Source organism: Sus scrofa, chromosome 7, assembly GCF_000003025.6.
Source record: "Sus scrofa isolate TJ Tabasco breed Duroc chromosome 7, Sscrofa11.1, whole genome shotgun sequence".
NCBI lineage: Eukaryota > Metazoa > Chordata > Mammalia > Artiodactyla > Suidae > Sus > Sus scrofa.
The window spans coordinates 58038917-58066354 of NC_010449.5; the positions used below are offsets into that span (position 1 = coordinate 58038917).

The following is a 27438-nucleotide window of genomic DNA, read 5'->3' on the forward strand; positions in this document are numbered from 1 at the left end:
GCCGGAAGCTCCAGGTGGGTGGGTCTGGTGGCGCGGCGGCGGCTAAGGGGGAGGGACCGACTCTCTCCAGGCAGCTGATTGGTCGGCTCCCGACCGCAGTGGTGGCGGCGGCGCGTGGAATTGTCACCTCTCCCCGGTGAGTCCTGGGTTCGAGCGTGGGCCCCGCCGGCTCCCGAATAGTCCATGTGCGCCTGGCTATGACTCCCTGTGGTCCGCTTCGTGTTCCTGACCTCCCGAGGCATCACCTGGAGGGGCAGACCCAGGCCGCTTCCACTCTTTGGGCCCGCTTCCACTCTTTGGGCCCGCTTCCACTCTTCAGTTCCAGACTGTCTTGCCAGGACCCCTCAGGGGCTTCTTGTGGGGGAGGGGCGAATCATGCAAGGCCTAGATGATCCTGTTCCTAGAGAAAGGCTGTGGCGGGGAGGATGGCTGAATGGAGCAGGTAGAGTCCCCCGGACTGAAGCCCGGTGGCAGACGCCCAGGTGGCCTAGATCCTGGGCTCTGGGAGTCGAGGTGGGGGCGCTGGAGGTGCAGGGGAGGGAGAGGAGGAAGAGGCCGGCTGCGGGGGACGGCCGGGGTCTGGAGCTCGAGGGAGGGGCCCGGGCTGGTTGGAAATTTGGAAGTTAGAGTGGATACAGGTAATGGATGAGACCGCTAGGTCAGAACCCTTGGAGTCAGAACCATCTGAAGGATGGATTGAAAGAGCAGGAGCTAGCGCAAGGACAGCCATAAAGGGAGGCACAGGGATCACTTTTAAGGATTTTATGGTTCTTGGCAGAGCAGGAGCCCACACCAAGATAAAGCACGATAAGGCCTAATAAATGTATTTTAGATTTGGTCATTACTTTGGCAAGCCAAAGACATAATGAATTTTAAAAGTTATTATGGAAGTGTTCAAACTTATACAAAAGTACAGAAAAATACAGAAAATATCATACCATTTAGGACCCTGATTACTCATCACCCAGCCTCAATTATGCAACACTGGTTACATTTACTTTTAAGTTAATTCATGCCTCGGGAGTTCCTGGTGTGGCTCAGCAGGTTAGATACCCTACCAGTAACCATGAGAATGTGGGTTCAGTCCCTGGCCCTGCTCAGGGCTTTAAGGATCCAACATTGCCCTGAGCTGTGGTGTAGGTGACAGATGCAGCTGGGATTCTGCATTGCTAAGGCTGTGGCGTAGGCCGGCAGCTGCAGCTCCAATTCATCTCCTAGCCTGGGAACTTCTCATATGCCTCAGGTGCAGCCCTAAGAAAAAAAAAAGCATGCAAAAAAAGAGACATGCCTCTAATCCACTGATAATATGTAATCTTTTTCTTTCTTTCTTTCTTTCTTTTTTTTTTTTTTCTTTTTAGGGCCATACTCACGGCACATGAAAGTTCCCAGGCTAGGGGTTGAATTGGAGCTACAGCTGCTGGCCTATGCCACAGCCACAGCAACCAGGATCCAAACTGTGACAGCTCATGGTAATGTCAGATCCTTAACCCACTGAGTGCGGCCAAGGATTGAACCTGTGTCCTCATGGATACTAGTCAGATTCGTTTCTGCTGAACCATGACAGGAACTCTGGGTTTTGTTTTGTTTTTTTAATGTTTAATGGGTATAGAGGTTCAGTTTTACAAGCATAAGTGTTCAGGAAATTGGTTGTACAACTTTGTGAATGTAATTAACACAACTGGACTCTACACTTAAAAATGGTTAAGATCGGAGTTCCCGTCGTGGCGCAGTGGTTAACGAATCCGACTAGGAACCATGAGGTTGAGGGTTCGGTCCCTGCCCTTGCTCAGTGGGTTAAGGATCCAGCATTGCCGTGAGCTGTGGTGTAGGTTGCAGACGCGGCTCGGATCCCGCGTTGCTGTGGCTCTGGCGTAGGCTGGTGGCTACAGCTCCGATTCAACCCCTAGCCTGGGAACCTCCATATGCCGCTGGAGCGGCCCAAAGAAATAGCAAAAAGACAAAAAAAAAAAAAATGGTTAAGATGGTAAATTTTACATCATGAGTTTTTAACCACACATAAAGTTCTTTTCAAATTAGAAAAACATCTAATGCTGCAGATTTATTTTAAAAAATCTGACTTCAAGTGTGTAATGGAAAATAACTCCTTGCCAAGTAGAGGCCCATAGGGTTGTATTTTTAACTATGGAGGCTCTGAAATGAACCTGTTAGTTTTGGTGTTTAGAGCATTGGGACATGGCCTGGGGTGGAGTTTAAGCACTGGTCGTGCCCTCTGGTTTACACTAGAACTAGAGGGTTGGGCCAGCCCAGCTTCTGGGCCACCTCACATCTTCACTGATGGAGGGGTGAGTGAAGTGGGAATTCACCTCTTTTTTTCCACTCCCATTCTTTGGGGTCTGCCTTGGTAATCTGTCTCCAATAAGACATCTACTGCCTATCTCCCAAATGTACCACATGTCAGTTCTTCACAGTCGTAGAGCTGCTGTTAACACATCCTAGAGCTTTTCTTAGTCACACATAAGTAGCCTTGAAATCTTCCTTGGGCCCACCTGAAACAAACAAAATAAACTATAAAACAAGAAAGTAGGGGTTCCCTTTGTGGTGCAATGGAAATGAATCCGACTAGGAACCATGAGGATGTGGCTTCAATCCCTGGCCTAGCTCAGTGGGTTCAGGATCCGGCATTGTTGTGAGCTGTGGTGTGGGTTGCAGACGTGACTCGGATCTAGCGTTGCTGTGGCTGTGGTGTAGGCCAGCGGCTACAGCTCCAATTAGACCCCCAGCCTGGAACCTCCATATGCCCTAAAAAGACAACAAAAAATAAAATAAAAAGAAAGTAATTGCCAGATTTGGGGTTTTGGCTCCTCTTGTCTTCCTCCCTGGGCTCCAGAACCAGTATTCCTAGAGCTAAATTTTCTTTCTTTTTCTTCCTTCCTCCCTCCCTTCCTTCCTTCTTCTTCTTCTTCTTTTTTTTTTTTTTTTCCTTTTTTTTACTTTTTAGGGCCATACCTGTGGCATATGGAAGTTCCCAGGCTAGGGGTCAGATCAGAGCTGCCTCTGCCAGCCTACACCACAGCCATAGCAACATTGAATTTGAGCTCCACCTGTGAGCTATGCTGCAGCTTGCAGCAATGCTGGATCCTTAACCCACTGAGCAAGGCCGGGGATCGAACTCTCATCCTCATGGACACTATGTCAGGTTCTTAACCTGCTGAGCCACAGTGGGAACTTGAGGTAAATTTTCTTGATGTGAATAGGCATTTATTAGAGAAATAAGCAGCCAATTGGATAAAACTTGCATCAGAAAATTACCTTAATTATTGAGTAATGGCTATTTAGAAATATTCAGAAAAAAGCAGATACTTGATCACATCACTAGATATTGTCAATGGCAAGAAGCGATTAGTGGCAAGGCCCCTGGTGAGTGATGACAAAGAGCAAAAATTAGGTTCCAGCACAAGGCGAATTTGCTTAATGCTTGATGTTGAGGTTTATATCTATACACTCAGAGCTATCAAAATGATTATTGCAATATCGTCAAGAAAAAAATGTTATTGCTTGCATGTTAATTCACTCTTTAACTTCCTTTTTCCCCCATGCAAATAGTTGTGATTTTGGATTACGTGAGACTTTTTGGGAAAGTAGCCATTGTATTACATCATGACTGCCTATACCCAGGAGGTGATAGGAAATGAATGAACCATTTTCTTATGTTTTCCTTTGTAGGGAAGATGGAAGAGCTGAGTCAAGCCCTGGCCAGTAGCTTTTCTGTGTCTCAAGATCTGAACAGCACAGCTGCCCCCCACCCCCGCCTGTCCCAGTACAAGTCCAAGTACAGCTCCTTGGAGCAGAGCGAGCGGCGCCGCCGGTTACTGGAACTGCAGAAATCGTAAGGGATGCTTTAACTCCTTGGCTTCTTTCTGCAGGCCCGGAGCTGTGACCCTTTCAGCAGGCTCCAGGCTTGTCTCTCCAGAACCCCCTTCCAAGTAGACTCTTTGTAGGTTGGTCTTCTTGCCCATACGTTTGGGAGGGGTAAGTCATGGTGGAGGTAGACATCCTTTACACCCAGAGCTTGGGAAAAGATGAGGAAGTAGAGAGGGACTTAAGTTTGAAAGCAAAGCTCAAATATATGGTTAAATTTTTCTTTTTTTTTTCCTGGCAGCAGTACTGAGCTTTGCAGTTTAGGGACTTGTGAAAGCCACGCCCAGACTTCCACTCCCCACATTCCCTGTGTGACTTCTCCTGCACTCTGAATCCGGGCATTGGTGCCGTCTTCCTGTCTTCCTTCAGCCCAGATGTTTCTGTGGAGCCCTTGGGAGTTCAAGACAAATAATTCCACAGGGAATCTGAGGAAATGTCTTCCATACACTTCATTCTCCATGCCAAGACGAACAAATAGGAGCAAACAGAGAGAGAGCAGGCTAGGAGTGTTTGAGGCTGGTCTGCTCTGAAGGCCGGGCCTGTCCTTTTATTCTCAGTGCAACACAGGCCTCTTCTGGGTAAGAAATTAAAGAATTAAGGATTAGGAGGAACAGCCACAGTTTCCGTACAGTCTACATTTTCCCCACTGCTTTATCACTAGATGTGTTTAGCAGAGATGATGCCCAGGTTGCGTATAGATTACATTCTCAGAGCACCCCTTCCTCTCACCCCCAGTTTTTTTACATTATGATTAATTAACTTGGAATAGGTAATACATTCATATTGTTCAAAATTCGAGATACATAAAGAGTGTATGGTGAAAAGTCTCTTTTCCAAATCTGTTTTCTAGACGTCAAGTTCTTCTCTTATATTATTAGTTTCTTATGTATCCTTCCAAAGATAGTCTACGTAGATGTGAGCAAGTGTATAGTTGTATGCCTGCAGAAGTTCCCGGGCGAGGGATCAAACCCTCGCCACAGCTGTAACCAGAGCCCCACCAGATCCTTAACCCTCTGAACAACAAATGAACTCTGCCTTTTTTTTCTTCTTCTTCTTTTTTTTTAACAGAAGTAGCAGTGTATAATATACTGTTCTTTTTCTTTTCTTTTTTTATGGCTGCACCTGTGACATATGGAAGTTCCCAGGCTAGGGGTCGAATTGGAACTGCAGCTGCAGTCTGTACCACAGCCACAGCAACATCAGATCCAAGCTGCATTTACCACCTGTGCCTCAGCTTGTGGTACCGCTTGATTCTTAACCCACTGAGCGAGGCCAGGGACTGAACCTCCATCCTCAAAGATACAATTTCAGGTCCTTAACCTGCCGAGCCCCAGCAGGAATTCTTCCACTCTTCATCATATTTATTTAACAGCGGTGTTTTTTTTTAAAGAGATTCTGTGTCGGTTTATTTATTTATTTATTTTTAAATTTTTTATTATAGTTGATCTACAATGTTCTGTCAATTTCTGCTGTACAGAAGAGTGACCCAGTTTTATATATATATATATTTATATATATATATATATATACATATATACATATACATATATACACACACACACACATTTTTTTAGGGGTGCCGCTGTGGCATATGGAGATTCCCAGTCTAGGGGTCGAATTGGAGCTGTAGCTACTGGCCTCTGCCACAGCCACACAGGATCCTTAACCCACTGAGCGAGGCCAGGAATCAAACCTGCATCCTCTTGGATGCTAATCAGATTCGTTAACCACTGAGCCACAACGGGAACTCCCTATATCAGTTTATAAAGTGCCACCTCCTTTCTTATGGTACAGGTATTTCATTGCGTAGATAGTCCCCTGCTGATGGGCATGTGAGCAGTTTTCTTCTCTTGTGATTACAGACAATGCCAGGGAAATAACCACGAACATGCACCTTTTCACAAATATGCAGGCGCATCATGCTTTCTCTGACGTGCACCTTGGCGTCAGTGGACGCGAACACGTGGATGTGTCAGACAAAACCAGCTAAGTTGGTCTCACTGCCTCAGTGGTTTATACCTTGCCTTAGCGTTGAGGAAACCAAGCATAGCAGGTGGTGTGTCTACAAGTCTCTTTGAAACAGTTCCAAAAAGTTCTTATTCTTCCATCTCAATTTCCCAAACTTTCTGGAATATGTAGTTTTTTAAAAAAGAGGAAGATGGGGGAGTTCCAGTCATGGCTCAGTGGTTAACGAATCCGACTAGGAATCATGGGGTTGCGGGTTTGATCCCTGGCCTCGCTCAGTGGGTTAAGCGGGCATTGCCGTGGGCTGTGGTGTAGATTGCAGACACGGCTCAGATCCCGAGTTGCTCTGGCTGTGGCGTAGGCCGGCGGCTACAGCTCTGATTAGACCCCTAGCCTGGGAACCTCCATATGCTGCACACAGCCCTAGAAAAGACAAAAAAAAAAAAAAAAAAAAAAAAGAGGAAGATGTAGTTCTTGCTGTGGCTCAGTGGGTTAAGAATCTGACTGCAGTGGCTCAGGTTGCTGAGGAGGTGCAAGTTCGATCTCCAGCCTGGCACAGGCGGTTAAAGGATCTGTCATTGCCTCAGCTAGGATTCAGTCACTGGCCCAGGAACTTCCATATGCTGTGGATGCACCCATTTAAAAAAAGAGGAAGATAACAATAAAGGGAAACAAAAAGGTAAAAGATTAAATTTTAAACTAAGTGGCCTTTTTTTCTTCAATAATTTTTTTAAATTGAAGTATAGCTGATTTATAAAGTTGTGTTAATTTATCAGTCAACTTTTGTTTGAATAATTTTAGTTTATAGAAAAGTTGTGTAGTACAAAGAGTTTCTATATACCCTGCATCCGGGCTCCTATACTATTAACATCTTATGTTATAGTACGCTTTGTTACAACTAATGAACCAATATGGATACATTATTAGTAGCTAAGGTCCATACATCTTTACTGAGATTTCCTTTGTTCTCAGTGGCCTTTTTTGAAAGTTAAAGTGGGGGAGGTGAGGGAGATAATTTTGGAGTTTGGGATTAACGTCAACACACTAGTACTTATAAAATAGATAACCAGGGTTTCCTTGTGGCTCAGTGGATTAAGAACATGTCATCGTCACCATGTGGCTCTGGTTACAGCTGTGGCTTGGGTTTGAACCTTGGCCCAGGAATTTCTGCATGCCGCAGGTGAGTCCGAAAAAAAAGAGCTAACCAACAAAGTCCTAATCTATATATATATATCCAAATGAATCACTTTGCTGTACACCTGAAACTAACACAACATTGTGAATCAACTATACTTCAATTAAAAATAATTTTTTTAAGTACTTCCCTTTTTTTTTTTCCTATGGAATATGGAAGTTCCCAGGCCAGGGATCAAATCTGGGCTGTACCTGTGACCTGTGCCAGAGACAAGCTGGGTCATTTGTCCCTTGCACCAAAGAGGAAACTCCAAAAAGTACCTCTTAAAAAAAAAAAAAAAAAAGGGAGTTCCCGTCGTGGCACAGTGGTTACCGAATCCGATTAGGAACCATGAGGTTGAGGGTTCGGTCCCTGCCCTTGCTCAGTGGGTTGATGATCCAGCATTGCCGTGAGCTGTGGTGTAGGTTGCAGACGCGGCTCGGATCCCGTGTTGCTGTGGCTCTGGTGTTGGCAGTGGCTACAGCTCCGATTCCACCCCTAGCCTGGGAACCTCCATATGCCGCAGGAGCGGCCCCAGAAAAAGGCAAAAAGACAAAAAAAAAATATATATATATATATATATACATATATATATATGTTAGGCACTTCCACTGTGGTGCAGTGGGTTAATGATCTCTGTGGCCTTGCTAGTTTGAACCCTGGCCCAGGAACTTCCATATGCCATGAGTGTGGCCAAAAAAGAAAAAAAAAAGTTAGACAGGAATTGGCTGTTCCTCAGAAAGTTCAAGATGCTGTCCCTGTGTCATACTTCTCACTGCATGTCAGTGTTTCCTCTCTACAATTCCTGGGAGGCTTTAGACTAGATGTCTGCCAGGCAGGGAAGGGTCAGCTCTCACCTGAGGTAGAGTTGGGAGTGGGATCAGCCACTCGTGAACTTTGAACTTGGGAACTAGAGAATTCCTTTCACTATTCTACTTTGCCCATTCTTGAGAAACTCTGAGGCAGCCTGGGTATGTTCACAGGGGGTTTCCTATTTAGGATCTGTGAGAAGGTGGTTACTAGTTAAGCAGAGGATATCGTCTCATCTCTTACTCCCACCAGAATTCCCAAGTTGCTCTTGAATCTGGAGACTTTGAATTATGTCTGTCACATTGTAGGGTGTCTTCCTATGTGACATAAAGACCTATCTTTATGCCTTTTCTTTCCCCAGCAAGCGGCAGGATTATGTGAATCATGCCAGAAGACTGGCTGAAAATGATTGGACAGGGATGGAGAGTGAGGAAGAAGAAGAAAAGAAAGATGATGAAGAAATGGATATTGACATTGGCAAGAAGTTACCAAAACACTATGCTAATCAAGTGAGTGGTCCAGAGAAGGTTACATGCAGCTAGTTCTACTCCTTCTGCTTTGGAGTCAGAGTCAAAACTCCGTACTTGCATTATGCCTTATGGAGAGGAGTTTGAGGAAGGAAGGGACTGGAATAGGAACTGCACAGAAATTGCTGATGTACGTAAAATGTATGGGATGAAAAGAGATGGCTTACAGTTCTGTGTGTTGACTGAGGGCCACTGATGGAGTCTACGTAGTGGGTTTGGGAACCATTTCCTCATGCTGTTACCAAAGGTTTCCAGCCTACTGCAGAAAGCTCCTGGGCTACTGATGTACTCCATTCTTTTTTTTTTTTTTTTTGCCATTTCTTGGACTGCTCCTGCGGCATATGGAGGTTCCCAGGCTAGAGGTCGAATTGGAGCTATAGCCGCCATCCTACACCACAGCCACAGCAAGGCGGGATCTGAGCCACAACTGCGACTTATACCACAGCTCATGGCAATGCCAGATCCTTAACCCAGTGAGCAAGGTTAGGGATCGAACTTGCAACCTCATGGTTCCTAGTCGGATTCGTTAACCACTGAGCCATGGTGGTAACTCCTAGACTCCATTATTAACATTCTTTATTACTCATGATACAGCTGTTCTAGGTCAGGCCTGCTCAGCCCAGTACCATCCCCCACACCACCTCCAAGGTTGGTAGTCTTTCCTAAGCAGTGAACTAACAGGCTGGTCTTGGAGCTTCACACTCAAGTGGTAGGAGATTGGACGTGCAGCTATCCTTGAACACTGGGAGCCTTCCCAGCCACCCCAAGTCAGCCAGTTGGCCTAAGTGAGGTTGAGGCCGTGAAACAGCAGGTAATGATACCAAACTTGACTTAAGTGCCCAATCAGTTCCAGAGAGGAAACCAGTGTGGCCTGTGGCACCATAGGGGGAGCAGGCATGGGGACTGTCCAGTGCTCTGGCAGTCCAGGTGTTCCAGAAGGGAGGGTATGCATCCATGTGGGGCCAGGGGTCTCCCCTGCTATTCTGTCCTTCTCTGTATAGCCCAAGTGTCTTGTCACCTCAGAATCCTCTCCCACCTTTAGAATATGCTTCCTGGAGTTCCCGTCGTGGCTCAGAGGTTAACGAATCCGACTAGGAATCCGATCCGACTAGGTTTCGGGTTCGATCTCTGGCCTTAATCAGTGGGTTAAGGATCTGGTGTTGCTGTGAGCTGTGGTGTAGGTTGCAGATTTGGCTCAGATCCCACATTGCTGTGGCTCTGGCATAGGCTGGCGGCTACAGCTCTGATAAGACCCCAGCCTGGGAACCTCCATATGCCACAGGTGCGGCCCTAAAAAGACAAAAAAAAAAAAAAAAAAAAAAAAAAAGCTTCCTGAGTGCATATGCTACCATCCTCTTTATCTGCCCCAAAAATATAGCACAAATAACATCTTCTTTGAAAAAGTACAGTTTAGTTCTATTGAACAAGTATTGCTGGAGGCCCTGTTCTATGTTAAGCTGGGCTGTGCTGTGGGAAAGACAGACGTGGGCCAGAAAGAGCCCTTGCCCTCCTGGAATAAATGTAGGTTATGGATTTCCAATAAGAAAGCAAAATTAACTTCTAGCAGGGAAGGAAGCAGGGTTGGGAAATCAGGAAAAGGTTAACAAAAGAGGAGGCATCTTTGAAACAAGGGCACAGCATTGACAGGCAGAGGCACTCTAGCTGCAGGAAGAGGCTGCACAAGAGCCCAGAGCTGGGAGAGGAGTACAGGCGTGCAGACCAGCGAGGTGGGACAGCACAGGGCTGGGTGAGGAGTATGGTAGCATCAAGTGCAGGGGTTTAGCCCCTGTTCTGGGTTGTGAGGAACCACTGAGAATTTTTGAACCAGGAGCAGAGTTGCGACTTCACGTGATGACTCTCACATCAGTGTGTGGAAAAGCCTGGAAGAGAGAGACTGTGGGAGGGAGCTTAGGTTTGCCAAAAGATCTGATGGTGGGTGCCAGGGGCCGGGAAGGTGCTAAGGTACAGGGGTCATGAATGTGAGAAATGTTGCCACGTGGAATGAACAGAATTTATCAGTGGATTGGCTAGGAGAGGTAATATGAGAAGCGGATAAGGATTTTTTTGGTTTTTTTGTTTTGTTTTGTTTTTAGGGCCGCACCTGAGGCATGTGGAGGTTCCCAGGCTAGGGGTCCAGTCGGAGCTACAGCTGCCAGCCTACGCCACAGCCACAGTAAACGCCAGATCCGAGCTGTGTCTGTGACCCATACCACAGCTCATGGCAACGCCGGATCCTTAACCCACTGAGCGAGGTCAGGGATTGAACCCGCAACCTCATGGTTTCTGGTCGGATTCGTTTCTGCTGTGCCACAATGGGAACTTCGGGGATAAGGGTTTAAGCTTACATAGATCTGACCTCAAAGCCAGGCTCTGTATTGAGCATGAGCAAGTTATTAACCATTCTAAGTCTCTGGTTTCTTGTCTGTAAAATGGGGCATCTATCCCATCGGATTGTTAGAAGGAGTCAATGAGATAGTGTGCCTTAGATACCTAGCCCAGAGCCCATAGGAGTACTCCACAGTGTAACCACTACTGTGTTTGTAGAACTATCATATTGAGATATAATCGTAAACCATACAATTCACCCATTTACAGTATACAATTCAGTGGGGGTTTTTTTTGCTTTGTTTGTTTGTTTTGTTTTGTTTTGTTTTTTAGTAATTCATAGAGCTGTGCACCCATTATGACTATCTAATTCCAGAGTGTTTTCATACCTGTTAGCAGTCACTCCCCATTGCCCCTTCCCTCCAGGGCCTAGCAATCACTAACATACCTTCTGTCTCTCTGGATTTGCCTATTCTGGACATTTTATATAAATGGAATCATGTGAGATACATCCTTTTGTGTCTGGTTCTTTCATTTAGCAAAAGGTTTTCAAGATTCATTTACGTTACCATGAAGGAGGAGGTTGGGAGAGCTTTTAGGTTGGTGATCCAAACAGATTCCTTGTGCTACCATGCCAGGCCCTAAATTTCATGAAAACAGAGGTTCCTTTGTTTGTAACATTGCCCCGAGTGTCTCTTCATCTAGCTGTTGAATTGTTTTCTTTTCTTTCTCTTTCTTTTTTTTGGGGGGGGGCGGGCAGAACTGCGGCATACGGAGGTTCCTAGGCCAGGGGTCAAATCAGAGCTGCAGCCACTGGCCTACACCACAGCCACAGCAACGCAGGATCCAAGCTGCATCTGTGACCTACACCACAGCTCATGGCAACGCCAGATCCTTAACCCACCTTGCAAGGACAGGGATCAAACCCATGTCCTCATGGATTCTAGTCAGGTTCATTACCACTGAGCCACAACAGGAATTCCCTGAACTGTATTCTTTAATGTCCCCTGTAATAAACTGGTAATCTAGTGAGTTTAAAAAAAAAAAGATACAATTATGTTGTAGCATGTGTCAGGACTTCATTCCTTTTCAGATAATATTCTTTTGTGTAGATATACCAGACATTGTTTATCCATTGATCAGTTGATGGCCATTTGAGTTGTTTCCACTTTGGGTCTATTGTGAATAATGCTGCTATGAACATTTATTTACATGTTTTATGTGAACGTATGTTTTCATTTCTCTTGAGCGTATACCCCAGGGTTGAGTTACTAGGCTATGTGGAAACTCTGTGTTCAGGCTTTTTTGTTTGTTTGCTTGCTTGTTTTTTGGCTGCATCTGCAACATGCAGCATGTAGAAGTTCCCAGGCCAGGGACTGAACCCATGCCACAGCAGCAACCCGAGCCACAGCAGTGACAGCACCGCATCCTTAACCCACTGGGCCATAAGAGAACTAGAGTTTTCACATTTTGAAACTTCTAGTCTAATTTAGGCTTTTTTTTTTTTTTTTAATTTTTCATTTGTGCTTTTTTTTTTTTTTTTTTTGCTTTTTAGGGCCACACCTTCAGCGTATGGAGGTTCCCAGGCTAGGGGTCTAATCAGAGCTGCTTTTGATGTTGTATTACTGCTATTCTTTTTTTTTTTTTTTTTTTTTTTTCTATTTCTTTGGGCCGCTCCCGCGGCATGTGGAGGTTCCTAGGCTAGAGGTCGAATCGGAGCTGTAGCCACTGGCCTACGCCAGAGCCACAGCAACGCGGGGTCCGAGCCACGTCTGCAACCTACACCACAGCTCACGGCAACGCCGGATCGTTACCCCACTGAGCAAGGGCAGGGACCGAACCCACAACCTCATGGTTCCTAGTCGGATTCGTTAACCACTGCGCCACGACGGGAACTCCATATTACTGCTATTCTTTAAGGGAGTGTTGATTATGCCTTGGGTTTAAGATTCAATAACAGGGCATGGAATGCAGAAGGGGAAAGGTGGGTTTTTCAGGGATGGAAAGTACTTGGGCAGCAGAAGGCATTGAATTCCGTTTTGGCTATGCTGAGTCTGAGGTACAGAGAGGACCCACAGAGAAAGAGATGCCAAGGGGACAGCTGGAAATAGAGGTTTGGAAGAAATGAAAGAGTCTGGAGATGAAAAAGGAGAATTGGGCAGCATCCTCTTAGAAATGACAAAAGAAGCTACAGAAATAGGTGAGATCCACCCCTATGGGGAACAGCATCTAAGAGAAAAGAAAAGGGGATCTGAAACAGGCCCCTGGAGATTATCTACATGTTTTGGGGGAGTATAGGGAGAAATATTTGGAGGAAAAACAATAGCATGGTGTCACAGGGCCAAGAGGGCATGTGTCAAGAAGGAGGCTGTGACTGGCAGCATCACACCAGGAGTGGAAGGGCAGAGGGGGACTTGAGGGAAGAGAGAGATACTTGGCTGCAAGGAGATCACTGATGGCCTTTAGCAAGGCTGCTGGGTAGCAAATCTGGACTGAGGGTGTCAGAGTGGGTGGAAAGCAGCAGCAAGAAGTATGGGGTAGTTTAAAAAAAGAAAGTGGAATAGCTTCATCGAAATGTAGAGTGGTGAAAGGTGTTCATTCTTGTCTTGGTTTTGAAGATTAGGGGTTGAGTATTTTGTAGCCTAAGGGGAGATGGGAGAGATTCAGTGGGAGGGATTAATTAATAGACCAAAGTCTTTGTCTTTGGGAGGGACTCTATGGGAGGGACCAGTGATGAGTGCAAGAGTAAGTCTTTCTAAATTCATTTCACCACAGCTTTTTTTTTTTTTTTTTAGGGCCGCACTTGCGGCATATGGAGGTTCCAAGGCTAGGGGTCCAACTGGAGCTACAGCTGCCAGCCTACGCCACAGCCACAGCAATGCGGGATCCAAGCTGCATCTGCGACCTACACCACAACTCAGGGCAATGCCGGATCCTTAATCCACTGCACTGAGTGAGGCCAGGGATCGAACCTGCATCCTCATGGATCCTAGTCGGGTTTGTTAATCGCTGAGCCATGAAGGGAACTCCTGCCTTTTTTTTTTTTTTTTTTTAAGGGAGATTTCCTAACGTCCTTTAGTATAGTATTTGGGTCAGTAGTTTGGGAAATGATGATCTAATAAAGTCCCTGATCAGGTCAGGGACTTTATTCATCTCTGAGGTGTAGCCCCTAGAACATAATGGTTGTAATGCTGGTAGGTGGGTAGACAAAGTAAGGAAAGGAGGAAGGTCCTATCCCCTAGATAGAGGAGGTGAGGTAGGCAGAATGGGTATGGATGCAGGTATGAAAGTGAGAAGTTCACAGGGAGCAGAAGACAGTTGATTACTAAGAGCTAGTGGAGGTCCCGCTGTCACCCTTTTCCATTCTCATTCTTTTACATGTATTTTCATTGCATATATAGGACATAAATTCTTTGTCATTGTACACACAGGAATAGCACAGCCCTGTTGATTTTTTTTATAATGATTTTTATTTTTTCCATTATAGTTGATTTACAGTGTTCTATCAATTTTCTACCGTACAGCAAGGTGACCCAGTCACGCAAACATGTAGAGATTATTTTTTCTCACATTATCATGCTCCATCGTAAGGGACTAGACATAGTTCCCAGGGCTATTCAGCAGGATCTCATTGCTTATCCATTCCAAAGGCAATAGTTTGCATCTATTAACCCCAAATTCCCAATCCATCCCACTCCCCCCTGCCTTGACAACCACAAGTCTGTTCTCCATGTCCATGATTTTCTTTTCTGTGTAAAGGTTCATTTGTGCCATATGTTAGAGTCCAGATATAAGTGATATCATATGGTATTTGTCTTTCTCTTTCTGACTTACTTCACTCAGGATGAGAGTCTCTAGTTCCATCCATATTGCTGCAAATGGCATTCTTTTGTTCTTTTTTATGGCTGAGTAGTATTCCATTGTATAGATGTACCACATCTTCTTAATCCAGTCATCTCTCAGTGGACATTTAGGTTGTTTCCATGTCTTGGCTATTGTGAATAGTGCTGTAATGAACATGCGGGTGCATGTGTCTTTTTCAAGGAAAGTTTTGTCTGGATATATGCCCAGGAGTGGGATTTTTAGGTCATGTGGTAGTTCTATGTATAGTTTTCTAAGTACCTCCATACTGTTTTCCATAGTGGTTGTACCAATTTGGTTTTTTTGTTTGTTTGTTTGTTTTTTGTCTTTTCTAGGGTTGCACCCATGCACATGGAGGTTCCCAGGCTAGGGGTCTAATTGGAGCTACAGCTGCCAGCCTACACCACAGCCACAGCAACAAGGGATCCAAGCTGCGTCTGCGACCGACACCACAACTCAGGGCAATGCCAGATCCTTAATTCACTGAGCAAGGCCAGGGATCGAACCCACAACCTCATGGTTCCTAGTCGGATTTGTTAACCACTGAGCCACGACAGGAACTCCAGGTTGTACCAATGTACATTCCCACCAACGGTGTAGAAGGGTTCCCTTTTCTCCACACCCTCTCCAGCATTTGTTGTTTGTGGACTTATTAATGATGGTCATTCTGGCTGGTGTGAGATGGTATCTCATAGTGTTTTGAGTTTCATTTCTCTAATAATCACTGATGTTGAGCATTTTTTCATGTGCTTGTTGGCCATCTGTATATCTTTTTTGGAAAAATGTCTCTTCAGGTCTTTTGCCCATTTTTCAGTTGGGTTGTTGGCCCTGTTGATTTTTAACACTATGTTTTGTGTTCCCAGTTAATGCTCTCAGAGTGGTTGATTGACGTCCCTTCAGATCTGGGGCAGGAATGGATTGTGGTCGTGTGCCCTGTTGGAAAAAGAGCCCTTATTGTGGCCTCCAGGGTGAGTAGCTGCTCCTGCCCCCTGTGCTACATGCCTGGCCTGTAGCGGGAGGGCTTCTCTGTGCTCCGTGTTCCCTGTCTGCCACAGCGGCTGTATCTGGCCTGGGGATTGGAATGCTTTCATCTTTGGACTGCTGGCACCCCTGCAGAATGTGGATGAGGAAGAGGAGACCTGGCTGCCTAAGCAGGGTGGTAACTCTCTTTCCCCACAGGGTTCTACCAGTGCCTATACCAAGAGTGGTTACTGTGTCAACAGGTTTTCTTCTCTTCTGCCAGGAGGCAACAGGCGAAACTCAACAACAGCAAAAGGTACCTCCATATGATTGTCTGTTTAAGTTTTACAATCAGTAAAAGACAGGGCTTGGTTAGTTGTTTTAAAGACCCACTTTGAGTAGTTCCTGTTGTGGCTCAGCAGAGACATAGTCTCCGTGAGGATGTAGGTTCAATTCCTGGTCTCACCAAGTGGGTTAAGGATCCGGCGTTGTCGCATAACTACAGCAGAGTTTGCAGATACATCTCAGATCTGTTGTTGCCGTGGCTGTGGCGTAGGACAGCAGCTGCAGCTCTGATTCGACCCCTAGCACAGGAACTTCCATATGCCACACATGCAGCCGTAAAAAAATTAAAAAGTAGGAATTCCTGTCGTGGCTTAGTGGTAACAAACCTGCCTAGTATCCATGAGGAGGTGGGTTTGATCCCTGGCCTTGCTCAGTGGGTTAAGGATCTGGCATAGCCATGAGCATGGTGTAGGTCGCAGATATGGCTCAGATCTGGCATTGCTGTGGCTGTGGTGTAGGCTGGGAGCTGTAGCTCCGATTTGACCCCTAGCCTGGGAACTTCCGTATGCCGAGGGTTCAGTCCTAAAAAGACCAAAACCCAAAAAAACAGGAGTTCCCATTGTGGCTTAGTGGTTAACGAACCAGACTAGTATCCATGAGGACGTGGGTTCGATCCCTGGCCTCACTCGGTGGGTTAAGGATCCAGCGTTGCCATGAGCTGTGGTGTAGGTTGAAGACCTGGCTTGGATCCCGTGTAGGTCAGTGGCTGTGGTGTTAGGCCAGTGGCTACAGCTCCAATTGGACCCCTAGCCAGGGAACTTCCATGTGCCATGAGTGCAGCCCTAAAAAGACAAAAAAAAAAAATTTTTTTTTTTTTAATTAAAAAAATAGGAGTTCCTGTCGTGGCTCAGTGGTTATCGAATCCAACTAGGAACAATGAGGTTGCGGGTTTGATCCCTGGCCTTGCTCAGTGAGCTGTGGTGTAGGTCACAGATGCTGCTCAGATCCCGAGTTGCTGTGGCTCTGGGGTAGGCTGGTGGCTACAGCTCTGATTAGACCCCTAGCCTGGGAACCTCCATATGCCTTGGGTGCAGCCCTAAAAAAGGCAAAAAGGCAAAATAAATAAATAAATAAAAATTAAAAAAATAAAGACTCGGCTCAGATTTGGCATGGCTGTGGCTATGGTGTAGGCCACTGGCTACAGCTCCAATTAGACTCCTAGCCTGGGAACCTCCATATGCCACAGGTGCAGCTCTAAAAAAAAAAAAACTGCACCTTTGAAACTGCACCCCAGATACCACCTTGCCTACTGGTTTCTCCTTCAAGATTAGGCTTCCTCAGTTGCAGAACAGTTGCAACTTGTGAGGCCTCTAGACGGTAACCCCCTGAATTAAAGTCAATATACCTATCACAAGGTGATAAGTGCAGTTTTTCTGGGGAGAGTTCCCTCAGAAGGCCAAGTTTAACATACAGTAAATTCTTGCTGGGGCTTCCATGTCAAATCCCCTTTTCTCCTTGACCACTGTCCTAACCTTAGCTTCTCCATCCCACCTGGGCCTAGCAGAGGAGACTAAGGTCACAAAGGTTAAATAACTTTCCCACAGTCGTTCTGTTAGCAATTGGCAGAGCTGGGCCTTCTCTGCTGGCTCAGGCTTTCTTGATGGTTCTCAGTCCTCTGTATTGAGCCCCACTCCTCTCTGTTGGCTCCTGGAGCCCTTCACATGAGGACTGTGGCCCTTCTCCTGCCCCCCATACCTGCATCACTTTGCCTCCTTGCTCCACACGTGTGCCCAGTTCATTCAACCTCTGGGCCTTTGCTCAGGCCACTTCAGTGCTCCAGCCTGATGCCCTCCCACCTCCCTTCTGCCCTGTTATTTTAGTTCTCTGATCCCCGAAGAGTCTGTTCATATCCCATCTCTTCTATGAAGCATTTACTACTGCTTCAATCTCTTTTTCCTCCACTTCTCATTTCTCTTAGTTTGCGCTGTATGGTTCAGCTCTTGGTTCCTTCCCCTGTGGATGTCTTATCTCTTTAACTGGATTGTAACTTCCTTAAAGGCAGGGGTCACTTATAATCCCCACTGAACACAGCGCTTCTGATGAGAACTCAAAAAGTAATTGTAGGGAGTTCCTGTCATTGCACAGCAGAAACGAATCCGACTAGGAACCATGAGGTTGCAGGTCCAATCCCTGGCCTCGATCAGTGGGTTAAGGATCTGGCTTTGCCATGAGCTGTGGTGTAGCTACCAGCTGCAGCTCAGATCCTGCGTTGCTGTGGCTGTGGCATAGGTCAGTGGCTACAGCTCTGATTTGACCCCTAGCCTGGGAACCTCCATGTGCCATGGGAGCGGCCCTAAAAAGACCAAAAAAAAAAAAAAAATTGTCCCGGTTTATCCAGATGTTCAGAACTTAGGCTTGGCGTTAAGTGTTGCCTTGATCTCTCTCATGCTGTCATACCTCAGATCACCCTTAAGCTGCACACCCTTAGCCAGGAAAGGCAAACTCAGGGACAAAGGGAACTTTGTGCCTTAGTGCGGGTGCTTGCTGTGTGAGCACTGAGGATTGCTAGCCTCAGTTTCTAAGCCCCTTAGGTTGGTGGAGGGAAGCCCAATGGGAAGAGGAACCCGGCACGGAATTTGTGCTTTGTGTCCCCAGACTACACCATTCTAGACTGCATTTACAGTGAAGTGAACCAGACCTACTATGTTTTGGACGTGATGTGTTGGCGGGGGCACCCTTTTTATGACTGCCAGGTAAGGACTGATGTTCTCTTCATGTCTTCTCCTATTTTGTTTTGGTCTTTTTTTTTTTTTTTTTTTCTGCTTTTTTGCTTTTTAGGGCCACGCCCACGGCATATGGAGGTTCCCAGGTTAAGGGTCCAATGGGAGCTACAGCTGCCGGCCTACACCACAGCCACAGCAGTGCCAGATCCAAGCCACGTCTTTGACCTGCACCACAGCTCACGGCAACACCAGATCCTTAACCCACTGAGCGAGGCCAGGGATCGAATCCGAAACCTCATGGTTCCTAGTCAGACTCGTTTCCGCTGCGCCATGGCAGGAACTCCATGTCTTCTCCTGTTTTCTCCTCTCCCAGGCAAGTACCTTAGTGTGTGGGTTTGGTGCGTGACCAGCTTCTTGGTGTGTACAGGATGTGGTATATCAAGAACATTATCTAACGTTCCTTGCATCTTTGAGTGTGTTTAAATTAGCTTCATTTATAACAAGAGGTAGGAGGCACTAAGGGAAGTATAGCAATTCCTGAGGGGAGGAAAGAGAAACGGGAGGGTAGGCGGGGGCTTGGTACAAGCTGTGATCGCCCCTCCTCTCTCTGCAGATCGGGGGGAGGATTGCTGGCAGGGGAGGTTGTGGGCAAAGGGGCTGTCACCTCATGCAGGCGCTCAAGGAAGAGGAGGTGGAATGTTAAGGGCCGTCAAATAGACTCTCCCACCTCCACTCCTTCAGCAACCACACCCTGACCCGGAAAAGTCAGGACCTCCTTGGTTAGACGCTTAAGCCTCAAATCCCTGAGGGGCTATAGCTCTGGAAGATTTTCCAAGTGAGGAGAGGCCCCCAGATCATCTCCCCTCAACACATTTTTCTCAGATTGGTGATTCTTATGAGTGACAGTGACAGTCATCAGAGAGGCAAGGTCACCCCACAGGCTCCATCTCTGTTCCTATGCTTCCCCATCATTGTCCCACTTTTATAGTGGTGGGTTTTTGGTGTCCCTTGTCAGTTAGTCTTTTTTGTTGTTGTTACTCTTTACGGCCACAACTGTGGCATACAGAAGTTCCCAGGCTAGGGGTCAAATCAGAGCCACAGCAACACCAGATCCAAGCCATATCTGCGACCTACGCTGTAGCTTGTGGCAACACCAGATCCTTAATCCACTGAGTGAGGCCAGGGATTGAACATGTGTCCTCATGGATACTAGTCGAGTTCTCTGAGCTACAATAGGAACTCCTTTTGTCAATTAGTTTATCAGAGTGATTCTCAATGTGAGGCCTCAGAAAGTTGTTAGAAATACAGATTTTCTTCGAGTTCCCACTGTGGCGCAGTGGGTTAAGGATCCTTTGTTGTCTCTGCAGCAGCATGGGTTCAATCCCAGGCCCAGTGAAGTAGATTAAGGATCCATCATTGCCACAGCTCTGGCTCAGATTTGATCCCTGGCCCAGGAACTTCCATATGCCTCAGATGCAGCCAAAAAAAAAAAAAGAAAAGAAAAGAAATGCAAATTCTTAGACCTACTGAATCAGAAACTCTGGGGATAAGGCTTATGTTTTAACAAGCCTCCAAGTGATCTTCGTGCAAACGCAGGTTTGAAACTCACAGGTTATCACCACAGGCTGCTTCTTTCCACAGCCATCACCCCAAGCTAAGTTTCTAAATCAAGCAAGGTGGGTGTACTTCAGAATTCAAAAACATGCACCTCATTCAAAAAATAGTAGCCAAGGAGTTCCTGTCGTGGCTCAGTGGTAACGGACCCGACTAGGATCCATGAGGTTGCATGTTCCATCCCTGGCCTCGCTCAGTGGATCCTGAGTTGCCATGAGCCGTGTTGTAGCTCGGATCCCAAGTGGCTGTGGCTGCAGTATATAGGCCAGCAGCTGTAGCTCCGATTTGACCTCTAGTCTGGGAACTTCTTTATTCTGTGGGTGCGGCCCTAAAAAAAAAGAATAGCCAAGACTTGCATTGGTGTGAGCATGATCTCCTGGAATCTGTTACAGCAACTCTCAAAGGTAAGTATGTACTGTTGTTATTACTCCTCATCATATGGATATGAAAGCTGGGGGCCACAGATGTTAAGTACCTTGCCCAAATGCAGAGCCAAGCGTCAAACTCACCTCGAAAATTCAATCTAGAATATATTTTCCCTTAATTCTGTTGAAGGATGTTTTGTAACATGCATTCACAAACTGCAAATCTGGTAACTAAAACCACCTATGTTTTGATAATACAAAGAAAAGACTGTGGGGCTTTTTTATTTTGGTTTTAGATAGATTCTTTTTTTTTTTTTTTTTTCTTTGTGGCCACACCTGTGGCATGTGTAAGTTCCAAGGCCAGGGATCAAACCTGAGCTGCAGCAGCAACCCAGGCCACTGCAGTGACAACACTGGATTCTTAACCCACTATGCCGCAAGGGAACTCCTGGTTTAGAAATTTAGAAAATAGTTAAAGAAAAGCCCCTACAGAAGGGTACGTATCAGTAAGTCAGATAAATTGTAATTCAGGGAGTTCCCATTGTGGCGCAGCAGAAACGATTAGGAACCGTGAGGTTTTGGGTTCAATCCCTGACCTTGCTCAGTGGGGTAAGGATCTAGCATTGCCATGAGCTGTGCTGTAGGTGGAAGATGTGGCTCAATTCCCTGGTCTGGGAACTCCATATACTGTGGGGCGACCAGAAAAGGAAAAAAAAAAAAAAAAAAAAATCCATCATCTCATATAGATACATTAAAAAAAAAGAAGAAAAAAAAATTTTTTTTTTTTTTTTTTTTTGTCTTTTTGCCTTTTCTAGGGCCGCTCCCATGGCACATGGAGGTTCCCAGGCTAGGGGTCTAATCGGAGCTGTAGCCACTGGCCTACACCACAGCCGAAGCAACTCGGGATCCGAGCTGCATCTGCAACCTACACCACAGCTCACGGCAATGCTGGATCCTTAACCCACTGAGCAAGGCCAGGGATCAAACCTGCAACCTCATCGTTCCTAGTCGGATTCGTTAACCAATGCGCCACGACGGGAACTCCAGAAAAAATAATTTTTTTCCCTTTTGATGAAAACTCAGGATTTAGTCTTAACAGTTCTCATAAATACATACCTGCTCATACAGCAGTGTTAACTGTAGTCACAGCAATGTACTTTCCATCCCTAGTACTTACATATCTTATAACTGGCAGTTTGCACTTTTTGACCATCAGGTAACTTTTTAGAGTGGGATGTTTTTGTTTATATAATCCTTTGAAGCGAGCAGTATTTCATCTTTCCGTTTCTCTTGTCTGCGGCAGACTGATTTCCGATTCTACTGGATGCATTCAAAATTACCAGAAGAAGAAGGACTGGGAGAGAAAACTAAGCTCAATCCTGTAAGACCTGGTGTTAGGATCGTAGAGTTCCCTATGGGGTTTGGTTTGGTTTGGTCCATTATCTAAATATAATCCTTATGAATGGAGTTCCCAGTGTGGCTCAGTGGAAACGAATCTAACTAGCATCCATGAGGACACAGTTCGATCCCTGGCCTGGCTCACTGGGTTAAGGATCCAGCATTGCCGTGAGCTGTGGTGTAGGTCACAGACACGGCTCGGATCTGACATTGCTATGGCTGTGGTGTAGGCCAGGAGCTGTAGCTTCCATTGGACCACTAGCCTGGTAACCTCCATATGCCACAGGTGTGGCCCTAAAAAGATACACACACAAAAACGATCATTATGAATGAATTTTTTTTCCTTTTTGAGGCAGCATGGCATGGTGTGAAACATATAGGTTTAACAGTTATCCAGATTCAGTTTTGGCTTTAACAATCACTAGGTTAACATTTTCACTTGGGAGTTCCCGTCGTGACTCAGTGGTAACGAACCTGACTAGTATCCATGAGGATGAGGGTTCACTCCCTGGCCTCACTCAGTGGGTTAGGATCTGGCATTGCTGTGACTGTGGTGCAGGCTGGCAGCTGCAGCTACAATTCAGTCCCTAGCCTGGGAACTTCCATGTACCATAGGTGGTGCAACCCTAAAAGCACGCACACGCACACACACACAAGAATCTTTATTTGTCCTTGGTTTTTTCATCTGTATAATAGGGTTAATAATACTTACTTCACAGGGTTGTTGTAAGAACTAAATGATGTAAATGTGCAAGTCTTTCTAGCATAATACTTCTGGGGAGCACTCAATAAATAGTGATTGATATAAAATGCTAATAACTGCTTTGATTAATAATGCCATTTAGAATTCTAGGAGTTCCTGTTGTGGCACAATGAAAATGAATCTGACTAGGAAGCATGAGGTTTCGGGTTGAATCCCTGGCCTCGCTCACTGGGTTAAGGATCCAGCGTTGCCGTGAGCTGTGGTGTAGGTTGCAGATGCGGCTCAGATCTGGTGTTGCTGTGGCTGTGGTGTAGGCCAGCAGCTGGAGCTCCAATTAGACCCCTAGCCTGGGAACCTCCATATGCCTCGGGTGTGGCCCTAAAAGGACAAAAAGACAAAAAAAAAAAAAAAAAAAAAAAAAAGAATTCTAGTATAGTAGTTCTTTTTTCTTTTTTTTTCTTTTTTCTTTTTAGGGCTACAGGTGTGGCATATGGAAGTTCCCAGGCAATGGGTGGAATCAGAGCTACAGCTGCCAGCCACAGCCATAGCCACAGCCACAGCCAATCCAGACCCAAGCCATGTTGGCAACTTTTGCCACAGCTCACCGCAACGCTGGATCCTTAACCCACTGAGCAAGGCCAGGGATTGAACCCATATCTTCATGGATACTTGTTGGGTTCATTACCACTGAGGCACAACAGGAGCTCCCTAGTATAGTGGTTCTTAAATTTAGCATGTATCAGTGGCCCCTGGAGGCCTGGTAAAACATAGGCTCCTGAGTCTCACCCCCAGAGTTTCTGATTCAGTGGGTCTGGTGTAAAGCCTAAGAATTTGCATTTCTAACAATTTCCCCAATGAAACTGATACTGCTGGTCCATGGAACACACTGAGAACTTCTTTTTTAGTATCTGAGTGGAGAGTGACTTTATCTAGACAGTTCCCTCTTTTTATAGATGAGGGTATAGACTCAGAGAGGGGACTGCCTTCCTCAGGGTCCCACAATCCAGGACACTAGCCCAAGTGTCTTTGCTATTCGCTCAGTGATTAAATATGGGATAACTACTTTCATTACATTTTATTAGTTAAGCCCTGTAGTTTCGCATTTGCACAGGTTTCTTAAAACTTTTTTTTTTCTTTTTTAGGGCTGCACCTGCAGCATATGGAGGTTCCCAGACTACGCCACAGCCAGCCACAGCAACCCAGGATCCAAGCTGTGTCTTCGACCTACACCACAGCTCACAGCAATGCCAAATCCTTAACCCACTGATCAAAGTCAGGGATCAAACCCGTTTCCTCATGGATACTAGTCAGGTTCGTAACCTGCTGAGCTACAATGGGAACCCCCATTTACAACATTTTTAAAGGCACCTGGATAACCAGTTACAAGACAATAAATGAGGCCAGGACTTCCAGTGATGTTATCAGTAAGGTCCTGGAAGAACATGCCCTGAGGAAGGGGCACATGGGTGCTGCTTTCTCTGAGATGCTATTCTGTGTGCACTGCACGTACCATCTCCCTGAATCTGCACAACAACCCTATGAAGTAGGTACTTTTATTGACCCTTTTTACAGATGGAAAAATGGGGGGCATAGGGAGATTAAATGATTGGCAGAGCTGGGAATTCAAACCCAGGCATTCTGACTTAGAAGTGATCATAGTCCTAGTCACTTTGTTATTCTGCTTCAGTCTAAAAATTTATGCTGGTGTGAAAGGAGCTTGACCAGCTCTTCATTAGGGGCAACTGTCATAGGGCGGGAAGAAAAACATAGAATCCCTAAACCTAGCACAGGGCGGTGGTTCTCAATCTTGACTGTATGTTAAAATCAATTGGAGATCTTAAAAAAAAAAAAAAATGCATGGGTCCCACCCCAGACCAGTGTAGTCAGAATGTCAGCGTGGGGCCTAGGTATCAGCAATTTTTTTCTTTTGTCTTTTCTAGGGCCGCACCTAGGGCAAATGGAAGTTCCCAGGCTAGGGGTCGAATCAGAGCTGCAGCTGCCAGCTTGTATCACAGCCACAGGATACAACTTGGGATCTGAGCTGTGTCTGCGACCTACACCACAGCTCACAGCAACACTGAATCCTTCAACCCACTGAGCGAGGCCAGGGATCGAACCTGAATCCTCATGGTTTGTTCTCACTGAGCCACAATGGGAACTCCCAGGGCATCAGTAATTTTTAAGTTTCCCAGATGGTTCTCCTGTATAAAGCAAGGTTGAGAACCAAGAACCACTGACCTAGTAAGTCAGAGGGGAGGTTCAGGGGAGCCGGTAGGAAAGGATGAGACTGAAAACTTTCCGTCTTTGATATAGCTCCTCAGTTGCTGGAACCAGTATCTTTTGTAACATGCACTCATTCTTTGTTCTCATTTCTATTTTAGTTTAAATTTGTGGGGCTAAAGAATTTCCCTTGTACCCCTGAGAGCCTGTGTGAAGTGCTATCTATGGATTTCCCTTTTGAGGTAACAAAACCATTGTCTTTATTGCTCCGATGTGATCAAACTTGGTTACACAGCATCTTAAGAGCTCCTCTGACTTTGCTGGTTCAAAGTGCCAGCAAAGAGCTGAAAGCTGACTCTTGGGAAAGGCTGCACTTGGGGCCCTTTAGAGCCTCAGCTCCCCGCTGCCAGAGAAGTAAGCAGGAAGGGTCCTGACAGGACAACTCATCTGACTCCCCCATTTCACAGGGGATACACTGAGCCCCAGAGAGGTGGGAGGCTTCCACTCCTAGGTCCTTCTTGAGTTCCTCTTTCTGCTACAAGCCTGAGAGCCAGGCCCCTTGTTTAATCGCCAAGGCTGGTTGTAAAGGGGCTTCTGTGACGACAGAACTCCTAATCCTTCCTTCCTCTGAAAAGCAAATGGTCCCCTGGGGATGGCAGTGCTTGCTGAGCCTCGGCTTGGAAGTAGGGTGACCAGTTTGTCCCAGGTTCCCCAGGACTTCCCGGTTTTAGTGCTGAAAGTCCCACATCCCCAGAATCTCCTCAGTCCTGGGCAGACCTTAATCGTCCCCGCTTACCCTCTCCAGGCTCAACAAGCCAACTGCTTTTGCCCATCATACCCTTTAAAATTCTGCCTAGTCATCTGCAAGTATTTGCTTGAACTGGATATAATTTTGCTAAAAGGATCACAGCTTCCTGAATGAGGAAATGGCAAAGGCTGAGTTGCCTTCATTTCTGGGAGTCAATTAAGAAGGTGGTAAGAACACCATCTTTATTTATAACCCTTATGCCCCAGTGACAATAAATGCTTTTTAGAGATGAGTCACTGAATCACAGAAAAGAAAATATGGGACTGTGGGAGGTCTTCCCGTTGAGAAAAACCGAGTTTCCCAGAACATGGCTCACAAACAGTTTAGAGGGGAGGTTTAGGCAGCCAGCAGTGGCAGGGGAGCAGAGCTTCTTAACAGGCTGTTTCCCCTGTGCTCGGCTGTCCAGCATCTTGGTGCTTTGTTCCCTATTTGGAACGCATCCCGACTGGGTGGCAGGAAGTGCCTGGGATTTGGTGACAGAAGACCTGGGTTCAAGTTGGTTTCTGCTTCCTACTCACTGTGTGTTTAGAGAAGGCCCCAGACCTCCCCGAGCCTGAGCAGCCCCGTCTCTTAGACACTCTCATGGTGGGTAAGAAGGTGAAAGAGTGGGTAGGAAAGCACCTTGTAAACAGGAAAGTACTACTTATGTTTTTATTTTCTAAATTTCAGTTTTCTAGGCCATTTCTTCATTTAGAGAAATTCGTGTGTTAGAAACGAGGACTCTTTTTCCTCTGGCAGTGACCCAGAAAGAAAGAGTTGGACCACAGGGGCTGCCCCTGTGCATCTAGCTCTCCTGGAAACGTGTGGCCCCAGAAGTCATTCTGATCCCTGGTTTCCTCTCATGCAGGTGGATGGACTTCTCTTCTACCACAAGCAGACCCACTACAGCCCTGGAAGCACTCCTCTGGTGGGCTGGCTGCGGCCCTACATGGTGTCAGATGTTCTCGGTGTAGCTGTGCCAGCTGGCCCGCTGACCACCAAGCCAGAATATGCTGGGCACCAGCTCCAACAGATTATCGAGCATAAGAGGAGCCAGAGGGAGGGCCTGAAGGAGAAGCTCACACACAAGGCCTCTGAGAACGGGTGCTATGAGTTGGAGCACCTGTCTACCCCCAAGCTGAAGAGCCCTCCCCAGAGCCTCGACCCCCCAGGGAGCCTCATGGAGAACTAGGGAGGGCAGCCTTCTTTGGGAGTCACGGGATGGTGCTTGGTCCCAGAGGGAAGGCTGGGGAGGAGGACAGTGACAAGAAGAAGGTGACTTCGTTTTAGAGCAGACTTTCCAAAGCTGGAAAGTGAAAACGGCTAATCTCCTATCTGAAATGCTGGCTCTAACAGTTGGGAGAGGTTCCCAGATTGAGTGGTCGTCGGATTTGAGCAGTGGCTCCTGTGAAAATGTATGCCAGATCCACAATGTCAATATACATAATTCTTAAGAAGGAGGCTGTCTGTGATTCTTAAACACAGTCAGGAGTGCCCCCCACCTCCACCCCTCCAGGCTCCTGAAACCATGACAGTTCAAGTCTTGGCCCATCTCAGTGTTTTTAGCACTTAAGCATTCTGCTGAGTTTCCAGTTGCTGCTGTTGGTAACGTCATTTTTCTAAAAGGTCTTACCAGGAACTGCAGTTCTTGGTATTTGAATATGTTCCCTCTTCTGAGAAGATGTGTGATTTTCTTTGGTTTAGACACAGCCAGAGATAAAATGCAAATGGAGTTCATTCACTACTTCAACAAACATTTGAGCACCTTCCAGAAGATAAGCCTTGTGCTAAAGCCCCTGCTATAGGAGCAGGTTATGGAGAGGGATAGATCTCCATCCTTGA

General features: G+C 46.3%; 1 protein-coding gene across 2 annotated transcripts; it reads left to right on the plus strand.

Annotated features, from left to right (window-relative positions):
• Positions 1-27056, plus strand: SNUPN (snurportin 1). 2 transcript variants are annotated; one of them, XM_001929236.5, is made up of 9 exons: positions 1-136; positions 3685-3847; positions 8190-8337; positions 15405-15509; positions 15721-15817; positions 18442-18539; positions 21792-21869; positions 24971-25051; positions 26465-27056. In XM_001929236.5, exons 2-9 carry the CDS (start codon positions 3690-3692, stop codon positions 26786-26788), a joined length of 1089 nt encoding a protein of 362 aa, XP_001929271.1. In that variant the 5' UTR covers positions 1-136; positions 3685-3689; the 3' UTR covers positions 26789-27056. The 2 variants fall into 2 exon arrangements, with proteins under 2 accessions (XP_001929271.1, XP_003128528.1); XM_003128480.4 differs by lacking the exon at positions 21792-21869.